At 42.8% G+C, this 22,719-nt stretch overlaps 4 protein-coding genes across 4 annotated transcripts in view; 3 read left to right on the top strand and 1 right to left on the bottom strand.

Annotated features, from left to right (window-relative positions):
• LOC108162823 (hyphally regulated cell wall protein 3) overlaps positions 1 to 8,824 on the bottom strand; it is a 78,610-nt gene extending 69,786 nt beyond the window's left edge. Inside the window, exon 1 of the mRNA XM_017297750.2 lies at positions 8,292 to 8,824. The gene's annotated coding sequence lies outside the window, so the exon portion shown is untranslated. The remainder of the gene's footprint in view (positions 1 to 8,291) is intronic.
• A 4,206-nt stretch (positions 8,825 to 13,030) lies between these two features.
• Positions 13,031 to 13,580, top strand: LOC108161376. Its single transcript, XM_017295624.2, has one exon. The coding sequence runs from the start codon at positions 13,071 to 13,073 to the stop codon at positions 13,437 to 13,439; it is 369 nt and encodes a 122-aa protein (XP_017151113.1). The 5' UTR covers positions 13,031 to 13,070; the 3' UTR covers positions 13,440 to 13,580.
• Positions 13,581 to 14,166: 586 nt separating this feature from the next.
• Positions 14,167 to 15,859, top strand: LOC108164157 (protein maelstrom 2-like). The gene is made up of 3 exons (XM_017299765.2): positions 14,167 to 14,331; positions 14,395 to 15,375; positions 15,441 to 15,859. Exons 2-3 carry the CDS (start codon positions 14,397 to 14,399, stop codon positions 15,533 to 15,535), a joined length of 1,074 nt encoding a protein of 357 aa, XP_017155254.2. The 5' UTR covers positions 14,167 to 14,331; positions 14,395 to 14,396; the 3' UTR covers positions 15,536 to 15,859.
• A 5,327-nt stretch (positions 15,860 to 21,186) lies between these two features.
• Positions 21,187 to 21,769, top strand: LOC108161343. The gene has a single exon (XM_017295579.2). The coding sequence runs from the start codon at positions 21,234 to 21,236 to the stop codon at positions 21,432 to 21,434; it is 201 nt and encodes a 66-aa protein (XP_017151068.1). The 5' UTR covers positions 21,187 to 21,233; the 3' UTR covers positions 21,435 to 21,769.
• Positions 21,770 to 22,719: the final 950 nt, after the last annotated feature.

Below are 22,719 nucleotides of genomic sequence, written 5' to 3'. Positions count from 1 at the left end.
CGGCTGATGAGGGGCAAGTCAAGGTGTGTTGAAGTATGGGCCCCATGTCTCCCTCAGTGTTTGGGCCTGTGTGTGGGTCGATCTTCAATGTTGGCAAAAATCGTAAGAAACCAAAGAAAAGGCTTGAAAGAGATGGCAAGAGATGCCGCTTTTCTGCTGCCTGCAAAACGGAAAGACAGTTCGACAGTTCATACTCGTAGCAATTGAATCGTTTGCCAAACACGCGTCAACAACAACGATCCAACAAACCAAAAGATCCGAGAGATCCGAAAGATTCAACATCCCACAGTCCACGTCAGGGGATAACACGCTCTTAACCTCTCACAGTGTGGCTTAGCATTTATGCTCTTCTGCTTTCGTTTGATAAAGGTTTTAATTAACGAGGGGGTCGACCTGAAGAGCAGAACCCAAGAGGTGGAAGAAGATATTTAATAAAAGTATTTTTGAATTTACACAAATCTCTGACGTCATCTTTTAGGTTAATTTTGAGGCTTTGTCCTTCAGAAAACCCCATTTCTATTACATTTTTATGGCTTCAAAATCGCTGAAAAATGGAACTATGAAGTGGGACTTTCCTATTTTAAATTTTCTGATAATGATCTTTCATGATTTCTAAGAAGACTTCTTTAATCTTATCTTCCACATTGAGGAAGTGGAGATCAGAGCATTTTTAGAACAGAACATAAAGAAAATCTGATATATGTATTATCTCCAGATATACTCTCACCCAAACTGTATATTTCACTAGACTTTTGGCAAGAATAGGGGAGACCATTCTAACATTAAAAATCTATGGGAATACTGATAGATATTTCATTACAAATATTTTAAAATCCATCCTTATGTCTTTTTTATCATCAAGATACTTTTTCAAACTTGAATTACTTGTAGATGCATCTCCGGTTATATTTATCTTGAAATATATACAATTTTCTTAGTTCCTTTACTTTTAGGATCAATAACAAAATGATATTCCTTTTCCATTTGATCCCAATGCTCAAAATTCTGTATTTCATCCCCAAGGGTCGCCATATGACCTGTCTCTTTCCCTAGATAGAATCTCTCTTCTCTCTGTCAAGTGAGCTCCCTGTGGCTGTCTCCATTTCTCTTCTGGCCCTCCAATCTGCCACATAATAAATGTGGTGCAAACTGTCGTTGGGGGCACTCTCTCAGAGCCGTTTGTCACACTGTCAAAAATAACGTCAGATCGTCCGTCTGTCAGTCTGTCTTTCGCTCAGTCCTCTGTCCGTCAGTCACCTCCAAGCAACATCGAGGCAGACACATTCAGATACACTTGCAAATTTTTGTTGCTTTTGTTGGATATTTGTTGGACTTTTTTTTGCGCGCATCTAAAAATAAAACAACACTGAAAATGCTAATGCCAAGCGACCGTACGACCGATCGACACCGACATCGACCGATGCCCAGACCTCAAAAACCGAACGCCCGTTTGCCCTCACACAGATACTGGTACTCGCACTTCCCCCAGATACACAGACACAGATACAAAGATACATCCACAACCACATCCACATGCAAACATGTCCCCAAAATGACAGCGACATATTGCGCGCCTCGAGAGTTCACTTCAGTCGAGAGTTTGAACTGATCTGAATATACTTTTAGTAGGCACTGCCGATGTGTGAGTGTGTGTGAGTGTGTGTGTGTGTGGGGGTATCTCATGTGCATATACTCGTGTGGATATAGATACTCGTACTCTATATACCTCGTTTGTGGATGGACGGCTACGGCACACGCTGCTCACACGAATCTTTGCTTAGGAGTCTGCCAATTGCTAGGACATATCCGCACACACACTCAGAACAGTGCGTTTCGCAGCTGTAAGACTGGCTGGCAAGCTAGAGAGCTATTGCCATTTATCTACACATTGAATTTTCAATAAACGAACGGAAATATTCTGACATTTCGAATGAATCGAATGGAGGAGACCATTCGATACTATATCGTATGGGATTCTGGTATTCTTATCGGGGATTCGGGTAATGTCTGTGTAAATGTCTATAATTTTCGTAATACATATTATAAAATCAAAACAATTTTTGTATTTTTATTGTAACTCATGTTTCAAAGTTTTTAAATAAAAATTCAAAATAATACTTGTTTCTGAATAAAAATAGTTTGTTTCTATAAATTAAATAAAAAATGGAAATAGAAGCTATTTTTTTATCGAAAAATTCGATACTTCTCAGTACCTCTCGCCCCAATAAAATATTAAGATTTATATTTTAATATGATCAAATTTTTCTAGATATTTATTTAGTTTAAAAAAAAACTATTTTTTGTATCAGCTAATGATGACAAAATCAGCAAAAGAAAATATACGCAAAGTTGGAAAACTTTTTAAAATGGTTACAAAATTAATTATAATTCAAATATTTGGGTTTTTAATTCATAAAAAAATAGAACTATTACAATACTAGAAGGGAAAAATACAATCATCATATGTAGTACGATTTTTGAGAGTAATATTCAGATATTACAACTTTTTTCAACAGTGTTGAAAATTCCAAAAGAACTCTGCCTTTCGATAGAATTCTACCAAATTGTAAGTCTCTGAGGTAAAAATTGTATTTCAGCCTTTACTCCCTAAAAAACTCGGTAAAATTGGAATTCATTTTCGATTTATCCTAAAGTTACTGCTTTGCAACGCACTGTACGAGTACCGGCCTGCGAATATGCATTTATCTTTTCTGTTTTTTTTTTGTGTTGCATTTTTTTTTGTTAACCAAACTACAACTCAACTCTCTGTCAGACGACAGACTGACTGCAGACTCTTTTTGGATAGACGGAGAACAGGGACACGGACTGGGGCCGAGACTGGGACCCGACCCAAAGCTGGAGTCAAGTCGATGTCGAGGCGTGTGGGCAGCCCCCAGCTTCAGCGTCAGCCCCAGCCCCAGTCCCAGCCTCTGCAGCCAGAGCGCGTGTTGAGTTCAGTCTTTTTTATGTTTTCTTCTCGTTTTGCACCAGTTTCAGTGCAGCCTGTCGCTGGGGACAACGACAGAAAACAAAACAAAAACTTTACGCCAAGAAGTGGCCGGCCGACAAGACGACAAAGATCGTTTTGGGGCCGGCTTGAGGGGTCAGGTCGTGTGGCAACTGTACTCGAAAAGTGACACCTGCAAATGCAGGTCAAAAGCGAACGAGGCGGAAGCAGATGACTGGAGTGCTTATGGTCATGACTGACAGCTTTGCGTGTTGCAGAGTCCTCGTAACAAATAATCAGCTTTCAAATTGTAAAGGAAATACTTTTAAGATAATTACAGAGAGCAGAAAAGATTGCAAGATCGTTTTTGTAGATACATATTTTGAAGATGATCTGAAGATCTGAAGCGGTATGCATATTTACATATATTCTTGTAAAGGTTTCTTGAAAAGACGTCAGTTTGCTTCTGTTCTAGAGGCACTCTATTATTTAAAGCGAGCTTCGTGGGCCTTAAAAGCCATTTAAATAACTTAATTTATTTCATTTTCATTAATTAAAAATCAATAAAAAGAACCTAAAAAAAGAGCTCATTCATGATGAGTCTCGCTTGGTGGCTAGCCGTGACGCCTGTGACGGAGTGGTGGGCCCTTTTTGAGCACGTGCCAAACTTAAAAACCCGCCCTTTACTGCTAAGCAACTCTGGAAGAGAAAGGCGACGGAGAGAAGGAGAGTGCGGGATACTGCCACTGGAAATTGTTTTCTTGAATTTGGCTGTAAGAACGGATCACGTTTTATTTTTTTAAACATTTTGAGGAAACCATATCTGGCTCTTCTATAAAGGACACTTCTTTTCCAGTAAATTTTAATTTTATTTCTTAAGCTGGGATTCATAGAATGAAATAGCATACATCTTTTAATCAATCATTAATTCACACCTTCGATCATCATCGTTTAACAAAGAACTTCTATAGTTTTTCTAATTATTGTATCTGTTAGATCAGAATATTAAAATCAGTAAAAACTATACGCAATGACGGTCATATTCTTGAGAAGACCTTTTCATTGCATAATATTCCAGTTTCTAAAAAGTTCCCCAGATAATCTACAAAAACCTTTCAAGCCAAGTTCGAAGAGACTGTATATTTTAACAGTTCCACCGCCACTTATCTCAAACGATCTTCAACCTCTTGACCTACCTAGACGAACGCACGCTTAATCTAGACCTAGGCCCAAAACCAAACCAAAAAGTGGATTAAAGCCATAACAAAAACCATAGCCTATAGCTTGATCCATTCAATGCATATAAATATTTATATTAACAGAAAAAAAACAACGAAAACAAAATGTAAGAAAAAAAACAATATATGCAGGGACTAACACGTTTTGGCTATAAACCATAAAAAAGATCCACACTTTAAATAAACAACAACAAAAGCGACACAAACGAAAATATTTATCAAAAATATTAGAAACATTAAATCTAATACGGTTCTTAATGCTAGAGCATATCGCCAGTTAATTTATGCGACTAGAGAACCCAGACAGACGTCAATGTTGAACCAGATTGTGGGAAAGAGAGAGCATAACATATTCCAGATATTATGCATATTTATGTATCCATCTCTTTACCGGTTGTAAAATGAATGTAGCCGTTCACCTAGGGGACATTTTTTACCACAGATCAACGAGTATCAAGCGAAACAGGAATTCTCCTAGTAGAACATCTCTTTAACGCTTGCAAAGTATAGTATCCGTTCGTTTAGGGGAACTTTGTAGAGTGATTCGTGGACCATTGAATAAATGTGTTCCAGTGGAGCAGGGGAACAGTAGCATATCTCTTTAAATCTTGTAAAATATCATATCATATTGTAGCCGTTCACTTGGGGGACATTTGTACACCGAAAGAACGAGAATCAAAGGCTCTTTCGTGAAATTTACAAAGAATATTCCATGATATATTCTCTTGCAATCGAAAATCATAATTTCTGTAACATCTTTCTGACCTTTCTGGCCAGTCCCAGTACCCGTCTCGACTTCCGTTTGAGCCAAACTTCCAACGGCAGTTTTTGTGAATGGAATTTGCAAGTTCATTGAAAAATTTCCCAAACAAGCAGATGGCAGGGGAGCCATGGCTGGGCTGGGCTGGAGCTATCAGATATCATCATCATATAATCAGGCGACATATATGTATGTAAATGCTTACCTCACAAACGGACGGACGCTCTCTTGTCACTTGATAGAGCACCATATCGTACGAGCATCGTACAAAATATAAAGAATATACATAAATGCTAATAATAACAAGTTCAACAATTTCCTGCAACTCACATCATAATTCTGGCCCCTGCTCCTTCTGCCCGGCCGGTTTCATGTCATTAGCGGACTCTAAAGTAAATATTTGACGAAGACAAACGAACCCGAACAGCTACACAGAGCTCCAGAGTAACTTCATCCATAACCCGTTCTGCCCCACCAGCAAAAGAGGAGAAGAAAAATAATAATAATAATAATAAAAATCAAGTGACGATCACTTTGAGGGCATTGAGGGCGTTTAATGGGTATATGGAAGTGGTAGTATCGAAGGAACGACTTGAAGATTACTTAATGAGATGTATTTCAAACTAGATTGGGGCACCAATTTTATAGACATTCTGCGTTTTTGATGTCTTACCAAAGGGTATGTAAAATTCGATACGTGCTGGTGTCCCTTTTTTTGCCTTTTCTGAAGATCACTCCACTGAAGTTTCCCCTTCTTTGAGATGAGTTTGGGAATTGAGTAAACCGATCGCCGCGACTCTGTTTTATCCCCCGTTTCTTCTGTTTTTCTTGGGGGCTTTTTTGTTTGCTGACTGTGACACATTTTTGTCACATGAACTTGCGCCGCAATAACCGATCCCCAAGCGGTCCGGTACGATCCGATCCTCCGAAAAGCAAAGAAGTTTACTTTATGTACTCGCTCGCTGTGCTTGTCCTCCTCATAACATATTTTGTCAACGTTTTCGTTTTTTAGTTGTTTTTTGAGGGGGAAGATCTCACTGATCACTGGGATCATAATTGAAACGATCGATCGCATTTTGTTATGGTCTCTCTCTCTGTCTTTCTGTCTCTCCGTCTCTCTGTATCTGATTTTTTTTGCTTATAATTTGATCTTTTGACAGATCAAAGATCGACTGAACCTTAAGGTTAATCACTGACCGCAGCAGCCTCGAACCGTTTCTGTTTGATTTGAGCCGCCTCGTGAAATCATATATTCGTACTCGCAGCATCCACTTTGTCTGCCACACAGCCACGGCCCTCCACTGCCCCCCCATAGATGATTGAGTGCCGATCTGGGCGCCCACACACTCGATCTCTAGCGTGTGAGAGCGTGCTTATGTGCATGTGTGTGTGCTTGTGTGTTAATGATCGAAAATGTCGTGATTTTAGTCGAGAGTGGGTTGAGTTGAGGCGACGAGGTGCTGAACTTTAATTAAACGCAAAACCGAAATGTGCTTTTTTTGCTCACATTCTGAACTTTGATACATCACAATGCAACAGGCCAGAGGCACAGGCTAGAGGCACAGGCAACGGGCAGCAACAGGCAGCAGGGGAAAATACTGATGTCTGATGCACTGAGATTCGCTGATTAACAGATGGGCTCCGGTGCGCTCTGTCGCTAGTATATATGGGATCTATGAGCTAACAACAATCGCATAACGAGTGAGAACCTTCGAATATTGACTGAGATCAGTAAGGAATTGTATAATACATTTTGTATTGGGTTCTATAAATATTTTAAGGGGTTTAACTTGTAATTTAAGTAAAACTGTTCCTCAATTTAAAGATCTCTTTTGAGGATCTCTAGGATCTGTCTATATTTTACTTCCACGATAGTCCCGATAGTAGACTTATTGAGCAGATACCAAATCTACAGCAACCTATGAACTTTAGGGTACTATCAGGTGTACTCGTAGTTCAAGTGTGTTTACGGACCTATGGGTTCCCCCTTTTTCCGCCCTTGAGATTTTAATAGATTTAAAATATGTAAGATCATATAGAAAGTACAAAGCGTACCCTTTAAGATCATCTATTTCACAATAAATCTGTCAAATTTATTTGTCACATGTTTTATACACTCATTGCAAAACCTCAATACCCAACCATAGTATAATCCTAACCCCTCTACCCCTTAATGGGTAAACCTCCCAAAATGTGATCGATAAAGGGGTACAGAAAGTTTTGGGCGATCCAAATAGGCCAAAACCTTGAATAACCCAATGAGCCATGATCCGAAAACAGTTGGGCATTATAGAACACTGAATCACAAAATGTAAGTTTAGAATGTACGAAAAAAAAACGGCAAGGCCAGCAATTTGGTGGAAAAGAGGAAGGAGGGATATAGACGGGGAAAAAACAACAACAAAGTTTCAATCAAAAATGCGAAATGCAAATAAAATGCAGGTAGACTGCAGGTAGTCTCTCTCTCTCACTCTGTTGCACACATGCAGCAACTGTAACAATAACGGCAAGAGGAGACGTAACCGCAACAACAAAGAGTGGAGCGCGAAGATGGGGAAAGGAGTGAGCGGGCGAGCTGTACATCGTGCGAGTGTGTGTGTGTTTGGGTGTGCGGTGAAGGTAAGTGCGCTTATCAGGCCCAAAAGCAAGCAAAAGCAAACGCCGGATATGAGCGCCACTTAAAAACTGTAAAAACAATGAGCAGGCAACAAGTGTGTGTGACAAACAGAGACAGGGCTATATCTGCAGAGAAAGAGAGAGAGGGAGAGAAAGGAAGGTGTAAGCAAAGAGAGTGTTCGATTTACACTTACCGTTTTAAAGAGAGGCAACCACAACAACAACAACAACAACAGCCGAGGAGAGACAGGTAGCCAATTAATGAAAGCGACAAAATGGCAAATAATACTTTGGCAAACTACAGTGGGACCTCCTCGAGGACAAAAAGACTTTATATAGTGTTCAAAGGTAGGAAAGAATTGGCTTAGACCGAGATCTGAGGGTGATTGATTACCGTTCAAGCGAGCTTTCACTGTACTCAAAGAGCGGTAAGCAGAGAGAGAGAGAAGCGTCGTCCCCTCCTGCGCGTGCTACTTTGGCAGACGGAGTGCGTCGGCAGCGACAGCGACGGCGACAGCAAACAGCCACCCCATAAACAGTTACACTAATTGCAAGCATGCGTTGACGCAGCTTTCGTCACCCGCAAATTGTAGTTGTAGTTTTCCTAATTGTAATTGTAGTTGTAGCTCAATCAAAATTTACAGTTGTTCATCGAACTATTTGCTGAATCATTTGCTTATGGCCGAATCAAGAAGAGTACGGAGTAGAGTATGTTGTTTGTCTTAATTACCGTTTTAAGCTGATTCTCCTCCTTCGCGTACGCTCTCGCTGGCTGGCTGGCTAGCTATTTGGGGTTGGTTGTGTGTTGTCGTCAAACACTTCAATGAAAACTTTTATGTGGAGCAATTGATAAAGCCGCACACACAAACACACGCACATGCACGCACACACTCACTGGCACTGTTACACGCGCACACACAGGCATGCCATACACACATTTACAGCTAGTATTTTGTACGTAAAAATTAAGTACAATCTCATTCACTGGCACTTTTTTCTCTCTGTTGCTGTTGTTGTAAGTATTTTTTTATAGCCGTATACCAATTAAATAAACATTTTTTCGTTGTGTGTGTGTGTTTCATTGATCGTCGCGTTTTGATTAATTGTTTGAGTTACGTTTATTATTGCGATTATTGTTTATTTGTTTGTTCGTCTCCGTCTTCGTCTTCGCTCGCATCGGACGAAAAATCTCCTCTGGCTCTCCACAAAAGGCTCTCGCTTCCGTTACACCGAACCGCACTCGGGAGCGTTGGAAAAATCACTAACCCAACCGGCTGAAAGCTGAATGCAGCAGAAAACTGATCAATCGGTCTGCGCCGATGGAGCCCATCGTGCGGCGGCTCGTGCTCGCTCTCTCTCTCTCTCTCTCGCTTCCCACTCGTGCTCTCTTGCTTGCGCTCTCTCTCTTGGTGCAGTGGGAGCCGAACGACAAGTGGCGATTCTTTTAGCGTGCGAGCAGACTGTATAGAAGAAAGGGTGAGGGTGGCCCCCACGAGAGCAACCGATGCACAAAGAGAGGGAGAGAGATCGAGTGGCATGTGACTTGAAGAGCGGGAAGACCTTACCTTTTGATTAAATACACCTTTTTGTGCTCGATATGAATGAATTTGCGTTGGCACGCTCTGGCCTAAGAGAGCGCCACAAGCTAAGAGAGCGAATTGCCTGCTCTTTGATCTGACGAACTGATACTCTTTAATGTGTAGCAGGTTGAGTGATTATTATCATTATGAAGTGATCTGATTTGCTGGCGATATTAAAGCACGGCTCCGGTCAATAATTACAGATGGTACGAGATTCGTGAGGAGCTTAAAAGAAGCTAAAAATAATAATATAGTGCATGATTAAAGCCAAATCAATATGGTAGTAGGATCATTATCCACGGATACCCATTAGCCCCCAAACAAGATGGAGATATCACTTGGACAGGACAGGACAGGACAGGGACAGGGCCTGAAAAACGAGGTGATAATTCACTTGTACAGCACCCTCTCACATTTGCATTCGACATCCCACTAACTACGGTTATCCTCAATCAGCTAATTTATTTCCATGGAAAATATCGCCCCCACCTATAGGAAACCGAGCAGTTTTCCCTGCCTCTGGTGGGGGGGGCGGCCGTTCAATAGGAGAAACCAAACAATTAAGCAAACAAAACGACAGCCGTCTCGTCTCTGAGGCTGCAACGGACTCGCAGTGCCAGCCCCGACCCGGCTCCGATTCCCACTGCGAATACGACTCTGATAGCCCTCCAGATAGAAACTGTCAAACAAAACAAACTACAAGATAGAAGCCAAACAAAACGAAGGCTCCCAAAGTGTGCTGAGGCTCGGTCTTGTCGTTTTGCTACCTTTTAGGGCTGAAAAGGGTATAATCGATCTCGTGCTTCCCAAATATTCTTGATCATCATCTGAGCCTGAATGGATCTGGGCATACTCGTATCAGTCTATGTGCTCGCAAAGTCCACTGAATCTCGGAAGCAATACAAACAATTTGAAGTGGTATCATTGTGGAAAATGATTTAATAGATTTAGTGGGTATTCTTTAGTCTAAGTCCCCTTTCAATGGCCTTCTTGCTGGTCGTTTCTTCAGTCTTTTGTTTTTGCATAGCAAATGGAAGACTAAGTACAAGGAGAGGCGTCAATGACGACCGACGAAGCCGACCGACGACCGACGGGCGACCGGCGACCTTACCCTCGAACATCGAACAACAACAGCCAGTCCCCCGACAACAAAAGCAACAAAAACAGGGACACATCAAAAAGGAAGTAAGAAGCAAAAACAAAGCACGCAAAACAAGAAAACGAAGAACTGACTTTGGTAGGCGAAGCTTTGAATACCCTTACAGATCCATCGTTGCCATGGCAGCTTGGTTGGATTACCTTAAGAGACAAAGTAGTCCATAGAGTCGTATGTGATACCTTTAGGTAGGGTAGAAAAAAGCACTGGCAAAAGAGCCGGACAGAGAGGGAGAGAAATGCATCGAATATAAATTAACTGCCATGAAACGGAGTAATGGAGCAACAACCACAACAACAGCAGCAGCAGCACAAGTAGAAGAAGCAGAGCAAAAGCAGTGGGTGAGAGAGATGGTGAGGGAGACGAGGAGAGAGCAGCTCGCGCCAGAGAGGCGAAGGTAACAATGAAGGCTGCACAAAAAGGCAGAAAGCAAAACGACAAAGCACAGCGCAAGAGCAGCGATGCTTAGTGGGCGTATACCGCATGCCTACCCCCTATCCCCCGCCCCGCCCCACACTGCACTGCACTGCACACCTTTCCTGGGTGCAATCTATGCCAGCGATCGGCTAAGTACAAATGGTTAGGAGATGCAACTACAACAACTGCAACAATAGCGAGGCGAGGTCAAACAGCAATCAATAAAGGTCAGCGACTACCGCCAAGGCACGCCTGAGTGCCTACCGTCAATGCCAGTGGAACAGAGAAAATGAGGTGGATAAAGAGGAGGTGGAGCAGGAGAGGAGACAGCAACCAGCAACCAGCTCCCAGCCCACACCCAAGCATACCTACCCCCCCACCACCTCCTCTCCCCATCTCTCTCCCTAGTCATTTGCCCATTCATGCGGCCCACGATGAAGATGCTTTATGTTGCAAATTGAAAGCTGGACATCCAATCGACTGGAGAAGAACAAGACCCAGATGGGAGACGGAAGATGGAGATGGTAGCCAGCGACGGCCGGACGGACAAGCACAGGAAAAGAGACGGGAGAGGAGAAGAACAGCGAAGAGCGACGGCGGCTGTAGGCAGGCCGACAAATGTAGACAGTTGCGACTGCGCAGCAGCGTCAGCATCAGAAGAAAAAGCAGAAAGAGAGAGGGAGAACAAGGAGAAAGAGAGCTTAGTGCTAGGAGCTGGATTAACCCACTAAATGAAAATATGTATGCACTTACCTGGTTGAATGAGGAATGAGGGTATGAATGCGGTATTCAAAATCGCATATACCATTTTTTACTTCATTTCTTATTGCATGGAGAAACAAGTTAGTGAATTTCCTTATACGATGTTTTCTATACTACTATATTAAGTTGCATTCCGTTTGCAGATCCATTTTTATCATGAATTCAATAATTCAATTCAAAATGCAGATGTTCCTAAGCAATTCGCTATTTGGATTCTTCGAACCAAATCTGTTTTCACGGGGATCTTAACCCCCACCACTAACCCATTGCACCAATTATTTAATACCGATTTTAATGGTGTGGACAACATGACTCTTTCCTAGGAAATAAAAGTTACTTTTCACCATATGCATATTATTGTCTCAAGGCAAAGTAATGTGTTACAACTCGGAAAAGAATTTCAAACTTTAAAACATGTTTTAGGGATATCAAACATGAGAAAGTCATAAATGTGTAAAAGAATTATTTAAATCCTATATAAACCGGCTTAAAAAATGATCCCATTGTTTTGAAATATACTCATAATATTATTACGAAATAACCTTAATCTTTCTTAATCTTTGTTTTTCCACCATAAGAACCAACCCCATCGGCAAAGAGTGGGTTAAGAAGCCAAGCTAAATGGCGGATGTCGATGACTGTGGCATTAGGCGTATGTTTCTTGGCTATTTCTGTGGCTGCTGCCCCCCTGGCTGCCCACTAGCCGGCGACCTGTCCCGGTCCCGCCCCCCCCCCATCACCGCCCCCGCAGGTGCAGCAGCTTCTGATGATGATGCAGCTACCAAGTAGCCTCTGTGGATGCCACAACCTCCACTACCACTGCCACTGCCACTGCCATTGCCTCTGCCCGTGAGCCTGCCTCAACTCGGGATGTGTCTTGTGACTGGCTGCTATCTGCCTCGCTTTTGGCATACACAAGATATTTTTAATGGCCCAGCTTCCTTTTTACAGATGCTTTGCTTCGTTCTCGGGCTTTTTCGCTTCTTTTTTTTTTTTGTTACTTGGTCTGATTTTTGTGAATGAAGTTGTTTTAGATACTCTCACACACAGCACACCGCACACACTCGTAGATACAGAGGCAGAAAGAGCACCATTATCGCACTGACATGTCTGGTAGATGTCGTGGCTCCCCTATAGCCACAATCCCCACTCTGCCCCACAGATCCGCCGCCCACTTGGCCCGTACTGCGGTGTGTCACCTGTTGATGGATTTCGTTGTTTGATTAACATGAAATGGCATCGCAGTCCACAGTCGGCAGTCGGCAGTCCCGTCCCAGCGATCTTGATGCCTTGAGTGGAGTCGCCGACTTTAAGTGACTCTCCGCCTGCCTCGGGATGCCTGCCGCCTAGACCCAGATTGATGTGGTGGATGGGCAAAGTGAGTGCGCCCGGAGTGGGATAACCAAAGGAGAATGGAATCACTGGTCATAAACTACAGAGGTAATCATCAGGTAGCTGCATGTAGCAGCCTTTGGACTTGCATCATTAGAAAACACTTAGGGGAAATCGGTTGCGCACTACCTAAACATCCTTTATATTCCACTGGGCCATGCCTCAACCATCACATTCCAATCCCAGCTGCCAAGCAGTCAAGATGTCGAACGTTAAACTTTTACTCCTCGTCCTCATCGTTGTCACGCTGCTCCTCCTGGTCGCGGCTCGGCCCAGGTCACGATCTCCGGTCTATAACGAGGTCACCTCCCTGCCGGCGGAGCGCGAGAGTCTGGGCAACGAGCTGCTGGAGCAACAGATCTCCCCATGGAGGCGACAGGCCAAGAAGGACTTCTCCATGAAGCTGCACTCCTACATCAATCCCAAGATGATGCTCTCGCGAAGTCCCTTCCTCCAGCGCATCTACGATGTGCCGGAGCCGGACATTGCACCCGGCGGAGCCAACTACTTTGGTAACGAGGTGCTGCCGCTGGCCACCTACGAGATCATGGAACCAGAATCCCTATACTAAGGGAGGCATCTTTAAGGCTTAAATATTTTGTAAGGTGAAAGAATTTCAAATAGTGATAGGAAATTTCTTTCTTTTAAAGAAATACAAATGGATCTTGTAAGATAATATAATAGTATTGTATTGACATCTCTAGAAAAAGAATTTAAAATTTGCCATCTTTTAAATATTAATTTTGAATAATAAATTGATTTTTAAATAAAGTTAAAAGTTATTCGTTATTTTGCCTGATTGTGTTTTGGGAGGGTTCTCTATTTCCTTGACTTCCTCCATATAGTAGTCGTCCTTTCTAGACCAGCGGTTGGCACGTCCTTTGCTTCCATTGCTTCTAGTGGTCACATTGCTCTGAGATTTATTCTTCACCAACCCTCGCAACGTTCCACTAATACAAAGAACAAAATACATGTCGTTTACGTGATGAAGATTAACGTGCAGACTGTCTTTATATCTACATCTGTTGTCGTCGATGTGGCTCCTCTTCGGGAGAGAATATGATTCATATTCTACCGAGTAGAATAATGAAGCCGAGCCAATTGTGCATAGGATAGGCCCGAAGACACTCAAAGTTTATAGAATGTGCGTGGACCAACTGCACAGCCCCGAAAGGACGCTGCCAGTCTCTGGACTAATGTCATAAGACTATGAAAACGAATGCCAGAATATTTGAATATCGATTCAGCGAATGCGGTGAATAGATCTATCGATATAAGTATTTATTTCAACCCTGGTGTCATCGAAAGTTGAGCCATTTTTGCGTCGTCGTTTTAACTAAAATTCATTTGGAAAAGTTTTCCCGACTTATTTACATTTGTGTGGCCCGAAATTTGTAATTAAGAGCTTCGTTTTTTAGTGCGCTGCATCGTTTTATAGTTTTCAGTTAGCCGTTTGCTCAAAGGTAGTATAAATTGTAGTTTTTCGACAACAACAAAATGTGAAAAAGTTTTTCTTACGCCCCCAGCCATGTCCAATAAGAAACGCACTGGTTTCATGAACTTCGTAGACGACTGGCTGTCCAAATATCCTGGAGGTCGTGGTGCCATTGCAAAGGATGCTGCGATCGCCAAATGCGGCAAAATTTGGACGAAGATGAGCGCAGAGGAGCGTGAGCCTTATGTCTGCCAAGCCAAAGCCGCGTCCAAGGTCCAGGTGGAAAAATGTGAAATGCATCGCCACATTGACCGCATAATCTGTGGGGCAAAAAATGCACTTGATCTCCAGCAGCAGGAGTACAATATTGTTGCCTTTAATTATTTCGCCAACACTGGGAGTGTTTACGTCCCTGCTGAGTATGCCACCTGCCGTTACTCTCTCAAGGAAGGCATCAGTGCGGTGTACAGTACCCTTATTGATCCGGGGCAACTCATCTTTGGGCAAAGCCACCAGGCCAGGCAACATTCGCGGGAAACCCATAAGTTGCCCTTGCCCCCGAGTGCCTTGGGCACGAAAATGGGGAAACTGTACAAGAAATTCATTGATGGATTTCCAGAGGTCTGTGAAGGAGATCCGATCATAATGTACACCCCCACCGATCAAATACCGATGGTAAAGGCTTGCTTTGCCTATTTGGAGTGCGAGGCCGATGACAACGAGGCCATAACCAAGTCCATTCTGATCTACGACATTCAGTACTTGCTTTACGCATTGAAGAAGGCTGCTTTTGGCATCACGGGAAAGCCGAACATTAATATTAATTTACATGGGACAAGCACATATTTTCAACAAGATCGTTTTGAATACACCGCAGGCATTGCTTGTGAGTACCATGAAGAAATCGACTGCACCAGCTACTGTGCCAAGAGCATGGTCAAACGTTGGTGCTACATCTTCAGCGACTTCATTTGCGAAGATTTGGACATTCGCCTGAAGCCTGGCAAGCACATTCCGGCAGTGACAAAGCCCAATTATCACATCACTCCAGGGGAACCCGAGAAACCCTTAGGTAAGTCCTCCGCAATCGAAAGCCTTTAAGCAGTTTTTAACCAGCTCCTACTTACACACCAATAGGCAACGACGAAAGCAATGATTGGGAGTATGATCCTCCCCAAGACCGTAGCAACCTATCGGATGTACTGGAAATAGACAAACTAACTATTCAATAAATATGGGACAAGGAGTGATGCTATTGGAGCCACAAGTTGAAATACAATAATTCACTTCTTCAAAAGAAAAACCTCTGTATCTAATACACTTCTGCTTTGTTTATATTATCATCATCGTCATCGTGATTCTCTTCGCCTATGATGAATAGGATCAAGATGGAGCTGCTGAACGCATTGAAGATGATGGCGATGGCGGCGGTGATAATGGAAACATAAGTAGATTATATGAAGAATGAGTAGTACTTTACAAGACACCTTAATCAATATATTCATCCAATGCATCATCCTAGTGGAAGTGTAACAAATAAATCACATTCAAGTAAATATAATGCTACCGTCTAATCCATTCGACAAGTGAACATACTCTTGTAGCATCCACATATCCTTTGTTTCGCCTTTTTACACTTACTTTTAGATTCCATCTTTCTCGATAAGTATTGAACCAATCACTATAATCCATTTAAATTCTTAGAGTTATAGCTTTTTGACCATTTCTTCGTTTCTGTATATAAAAGCACACTAGTATTCTAGTGAAAGGTGCACCATGATAGGATTTTCTTATAACCATGGGCTATAGCCGAAAAAGGCTTTAATCTTTGAATGCCTTAAGGTCAAGGAGTTCTTAGAAAACCCATTCTCTTGCTGCAATCCCCAGAAATCTCTTAGCCAATGATGATCACTGGCAAAAAGCTCTCACACTCGGGTTAATCAAAGCCAACAGCTCTGAGGGGCAGCAGCAGCTACCTACCGCGGGGCAGCCACCAGTCGGCCGCTTGCAACAATCAACACTCAACAACAATCAACAACGATCTGAACAAACTACAACAACATAATCAACAGGAGATCCCGATGCCCCAATCCCCGAGCCGAAAGCAACAACAAAATGTTTAAATACGCAGAAAGAATGAGAGAGACAGAGACAGAAAGAGAGAGAGAGAAGAAAAAACCGAAAAGAGCATTGGGAAGGAGCATCCCAAATGCCATGTTGGAATCCATGTAGGAACAACGTACGAGTATATATGGTATATATATGGGTGTGCGGTGTGTACATATCCCCAAGGAATGGATGTTTTTTGCTTGTTGTTGTTGGAGGACACATCTATAGAAGAGAGGCCTGGGCTGCCACACACTGCAACAAGTGTTCCAAATCAAAACGGAAGCAAAGGCGGCGGCATCCACGACCACGGCCATGGCCACAGAGTCCAGAGCGAGGGAGAGGGACAGAGACAGCGAGAGATGCTGCCACAAGTTGTCCAGCTACAGCTACTGGCCAGGCAGCAGCAGCAGCTCCTTTATGCCACATATGTACATGGCTTTTTGGTTCGACATGGCAAAAGCATTTGGAAAATGTAATTTACAACGCTCGGCGCAGAGCAACAGGAGCTTCAGACGCACTCACAACCAGCGAGAGAGGGAGAAACGGAGGTTGGGCGGAGGAGCTGTGGTGCGAGGAGGGAACTGGTCAACTTTGGTCGGTCGCATCAAGCTACTCAACCTCAAAGTTGAACGGCATCACCTGCCACCGATCTCACACTGCTTGAAGCGCGCAGAAAGAGCAGTAGCAGCCAGGATTTAGTTGATCGATTTGGGTATACCCTCTGGAAAAGAGGAATCTTGATGAAGCGATCGAGAAGTGGCTAGTGTGGCATAAGATCTTTGATAGCAGTAAAATAATGTAGTTGGAATATCATTTAAGGATTCTAAAAATAAACAACAAATAAAAAACAACAATTTTTAATATTCAAAGGGAATCTAGGTAAGGGAATGCATTATAATAACAGATAATGGAGGAACGATATATATGGAAGAAATACAAGGTGTTACGTGGACTACGAAGTCGAACGACTGCAAGGACCTATGTGCATATCAGCACTAACCTACCATCCAGAAAAGTTTTAAAGGAATTGAAATGAAAACCTTAGTGGAACAAAGCATTATACAGGAACTATTATTCTGAAATCTATAAAAGAATTTTAAGTGGAGAAAAAACTTTGAATGATTCACTGCTAAAACGATATATTCTTGGAGGATTACGAAAATGTTTAGGGGCTTCTATTTAGTAACGAAATTGTTACCTTTTAATTACAATTATTTCAGAAAATATAAAATACTAATTCTGTACATAACACTCCTGTAAAGTTAACATAATTTTTAATCTAAAGAAATTTAAGAAAATGTTTCTTTATTTATAAGAAACTTTATCAAAGTTTTTGGGACTACCAAAAACTCAAAAGCCTTTAAACCTGATCCTTCCGATCCTCATATACCCCATTTTGATTTGATTCCTATAGGGTATGTGTATATTGAAAAGCAAACCGCTCAACTAAGGAGAACAAGAGCCAGCGAAGATTTTAATTTTAACCTTTTTGTACGCGGCTCCACTCCGCTCCGTTCTGTTCGGTTGCCCCCACTCCTCCGATGGCTTCTGTGCGCTCAAGTTTTCCTCGCTTGATTTTTTTTCTTTTCTTTTCTTCCTTTTTTTTTGTTTAATTTGCTGCAGCGCTTCATAGAGCATTTTTCATTAAATTCCTGAATTAAGGCATTCCTCCCTGGCCCCACATTGGACGATGGTCATGTTCTGAAATAAGAGCAACATTGCAACATTGTCCAAGGAGTCCGACGACATGGTGACGACGACGACGACGACGACGACGACGATGGCGATGGCCCAGGCGATGGCTATGGCTTTGGTCTTGTTGGTCTTTGGCCAGTGAATGCGGAGCCAAGAGCCACGACACCGACTACCGGTTACGTTGGGAGTTCGAGATCCGACTTGACCAGCAGCGCCTTAAGTGCCCCACAGTTGTTTGGAATTTCATATTTCTCTTCTTGCTGCTGTTTCTGTTGCTTTTGCTGCCGCTTGTCTTTGCCCTTTTGCGGCAGCTGAAGGTGCAGGATGGGGCATGCTAGGGAGAGGTGATGGTGCCCAATAATGACACAAGCCTAAAATCAAATCATTCCATTCAAATGCTGGAGAAAGTCTTCTTTGAGGTATAGATCTCTATTCGAAAGGTTCTGCCTCAATCAATGAGTAACATCTCAATCCAGCCCGAGCTTACATTCTTCCTTTAAACTTTCACTTAATCCATTATCATTCTCAACTTTTAAACTTTGGGCAGCACATATGTATGCAGCTCTAAGCCATTCGAACAGATTTCCGCCAAATGGAATAGAAATTCCCTTGCAGATCCGAGGGCTGCCCAGCTGGAAGCTTGTCCCGGGCACAATTCACTTAAGGCCACCGCCTCGGCTGGCCCCGACAGTGGCCGCATGAATTCAGAGCATTTTTCTAACTTCCTTTTACCAATAGAACAAAACCAGCACAAAGCGCCGCGGATAAAGTGGTATGACAACGGCCCAGTGCGCAGGGGGGTAGGGATTCGAGTTGGCCGTGAGATGCGGAGAAAGATGCAGCCAGTGGCGACCCAAAGCTATGCGCAGAAGAAACGGGCGCAAGATCAAGCCAAGTGAAGTCAAGTTCGAGTCACCCGACTGGGGTCTGGGGGCTGGGACTGGTGCTGGGGCTGGGGCAGCGACTGCTGTGGCGACTCCACTGCTGCTGCCGGTTGCATAGTTGACCAGATCAGGCCAAGCGAGAGCAGGCGATCCCAAGACTTGCCACTCCATTACCCAGAGATGGGCGTGTGAGATTCGTGAGAGGTATTCGTGATTGGATTTTTATGGAATTGAAAGGTTTCTGAAGGTTTCACTTGACACACCTTTACGAATGTCCTATTCAGAGTCCTTTGAGGCACAGAATGATACACGTCTACGTCTAGAAATGTGTATCATATGCACTGTCTAATAGTTATACATTCCTTAAGGAAGTTCTTAAGATTTATTGGGCTTGAATCTTCCTGATAATACCACTGGAACGTTCATATTACGAATGAATGAGTATGATTTATGGTATTTTCAATCAAATTATGTATCTCGGATCTATCTATTGTTAACTGAAACATATGGAATTGTATATATCTATATAAAGATCTAAAAATATCTTGGAAATATCATTGTTGTATATACATATGATTCCCATACATAACTATTATTATGGAACGTTTACAAGTCTTGTTTGATCTTGAAATGTGTACCCTTATACAGTCCCATGTAGAATTTCAAAGGGGAAGCTTACTTACGATATTACAGATCAGAATGATTTCTTATCGCAAGGAAGGAAATCAAAAGGTGCGGTCTACAAATGATTTCTTTACTAATTCCTTCTTTAACAAGACAAGTGGGAGCAACTATTCCGTACCTTTAGTGACCATTTTGCTGACTGATTACAACCCTATGCAGGGAATTTATCATCCAGCCTGCTATTCTCTAAGTTTCAATCTCCTATTGAACCAATCTTTAGTACCTTAATAAATTCCTTAGTTATACTTTCTATACCACAATCAAATATGTTGTATTATCCTGGATCGTGTCACGAGACCATCTCCAAGTGCTCTTCGACTAGATACAGATATGCGCAACGACCGCGACGACTGCGACTGCGACTGCGCGGCTGCAGATACACTTTAGGGGCCATGACATGACTCGCATACGAATTATTATAAACGATCTGGCGCAAAAACTAACAAGCGATGGGGCCAGGCCTCGCCTGGACTGGACCTGGACCTGGCCCCGGCCCGGCCCGGCATCGGCATGGTGCTCTGTGGGATGTGGATGTGGATGTAGAGATGTAGAGTTGGATGTGGATGTGGATGCGGCGGCCAAATGGGCGACGAGGTGACGGCGGCAACGGGCGACCGACGGACGAGTTATGGTGGCCAATTGCAAAGTTAATGGAGTTTGGCTACTCCAGCAGTGAAAGATCAGAGCAGGAGTGAGAGAGAGAGAGAGAGAGAGAGAGAGAGAGAGAGAGGGATAGGGAGGGGGGGGGACTGGGCGCAGACCCAGACGAGCGGATGCAAGCCGAAGAGATACAGCTACTGGTTCGCGACTTGGCCAAGATTGAACTTAATTTTGCACAAATGCAATTTATAGAAAATTGTTGCCACTTGTTTTCACGTTGATGGCACTCGGAGTCGAGTAGATCAGCGGCAGCCAAAGAGGAGCACCAGAGGAGGAGCACCAACGGCAGAAGCAGAAGCAGCAGCAGATAATAAATGCAGGTAGCCATTGGATTCCTCTCTTGGATTCTGCCTGCAGCCTGGCCATTATTTAAATTTTCCTGCTGCTGGCCAGGCTTCGCCTTTGCAAAAATTAACAATTAAAATGTCTAATGGCACAAAGAAAGAGGCAGAGAATGAGACAGAGAGAGAGAGAGAGAGCAGAGCAGATCATAAAACAGGGTCCCAGGGTGCAGCATCACAGGTAGGTCGACATTGTCTCTCCTTCTTGGAACTTCCACTCATCAGGCATCATCGGGGCATGGATGGCAATTAGTTTTCCCCGTTTGTATCTGGGCTGGGGTTCATCCAGGGATCGGCACTGCGATCGAGAGTGCGGATTTCTGCAGAGGAAGTGGAAATTGCCAAATGGATTAACGCTGAAATTGTTTATTGGGGAGTACTGGCTATAAAACTCTAGCCAATCGCTAATCCCTCGGGCTAGAAATCGAGGGATCGGTGGGAGGGAGGACTCGCTCTTAAGGACAGGTAACGGATATAGTCCTGCACTTGGGCTATAAAAGAACAAACTGGAATCGCTGGACTGTCCAGTCTTGGTTTCGAACAGCGTTTGTCACAATATGCTAATCGTTCGCTATCTAATTGCCCTGGTCTTCTCCATCTTCATGATGGCCACCTCGCTGAAGATCGAAGAGCGCCACCGCAGAGGCAATGGCTTCAAGATCTCCACACCGGACCGACTCGTTCTCCAAATGAAAGAGCGCCAAGCCATTGGGCAGTACCAGTCCAAGAACATGGAGACGAGACGCCTGAATATCTGAAGATAAAGCGGGACAGATAAATGTGATTAGGATGTCAAGATCCAACGAGGATCGTTAATTATAATTATACGCGATTGAATGGAGTGATAACAGAGCAGAGTTCTTCAAGATCTAAAGGATATTCGGCCTAAGAGGCAACACCAAATCCTTGAAACAATCTCACAGACACTAGATAGATTTATACAAAAAGCTAGATATAAGAATCAAATACTGAGATACTTGAAATAATTCTTACATACAGATTGAATAAATTCCAAACTTAAACTTTTTTCTAAAATGTCTTATAAAATGTTCCTGAATAAAAAGAAATATCATCTTTTTTAGTTTCAAAAATATTTTATTAAATAGATATAACTTTTATAGAATGTTTTTAAACATGCCGAATAAAATAAAAAAAAATATGAATCGACTTTTTGTACCAATTAGCAATATGAAAAAAACGTATCGGCATTTGGTGAGTTTCGAATGGAATATCTTCAGGAACAAATTCAATTTTGATAGAGAAACCCTTGTTTTGGTAGCTACATATATAAAATGAGATTTAGATGTTGATTGTAATTATCTATATATTAAATAATGGTCAATACAAGTGACTTACAGACGATATGTGGCAATTAGTGCCGCGATGTCGCACAACTCGGCAAACATGGCCGAACATAGATGCCTCAGAGCTCTGCAAACTCGGCAGAAAAAGGTGCAGCGCAGTCACAGAACATTGGCTAACAGGCAACCAAGCAATCAGGCTGGGCACCCCACATAATGACCTCTGACGTAGCTGTAGAGACGAGAAAAAAGGAGGAGACGGTGAAACACCTGTTCTGCTCCTGTCCAGTTCTCAGCAGAAAAAGGTTACAACACTCGCCCTTCATAACTCTCATTTTAGAAATGTCCACAGTATGTCCCAGCTAGATATCCAACGTCTTAAGAGCATCCGGATGGCATAACTGCTGACAGCAGGTCTCAGATCCCAAGCGGTACCACAACGAGCCGAGACGGACTCCTAACGAGCATATCAAGCGCTTCTACCTAATCATATTATTAAAATGTATCCAAAGTTTGTTTATATTTGAAATAAGAATCATTATTCACCCTTGCTGTTGGAGTTTCTTTGTTCCAATTCCATCTGAAACGATGTATAGACAAGACTCGTCGAAACGTTCCGAAGTCGCGGCACACGTGAAGCGACACGATAATACCTGGTACTCATTGCGGACTCACTATTGTCCAAGAAGGGTTATAGCTCTCGATCAAGGATGAGTGTGTATATTTTATGATGTATACATAT

Source organism: Drosophila miranda, chromosome 4, assembly GCF_003369915.1.
Source record: "Drosophila miranda strain MSH22 chromosome 4, D.miranda_PacBio2.1, whole genome shotgun sequence".
NCBI lineage: Eukaryota > Metazoa > Arthropoda > Insecta > Diptera > Drosophilidae > Drosophila > Drosophila miranda.
Note: the sequence above shows the minus strand (reverse complement) of the source record. Positions and strands in the feature narration are given on the sequence as shown.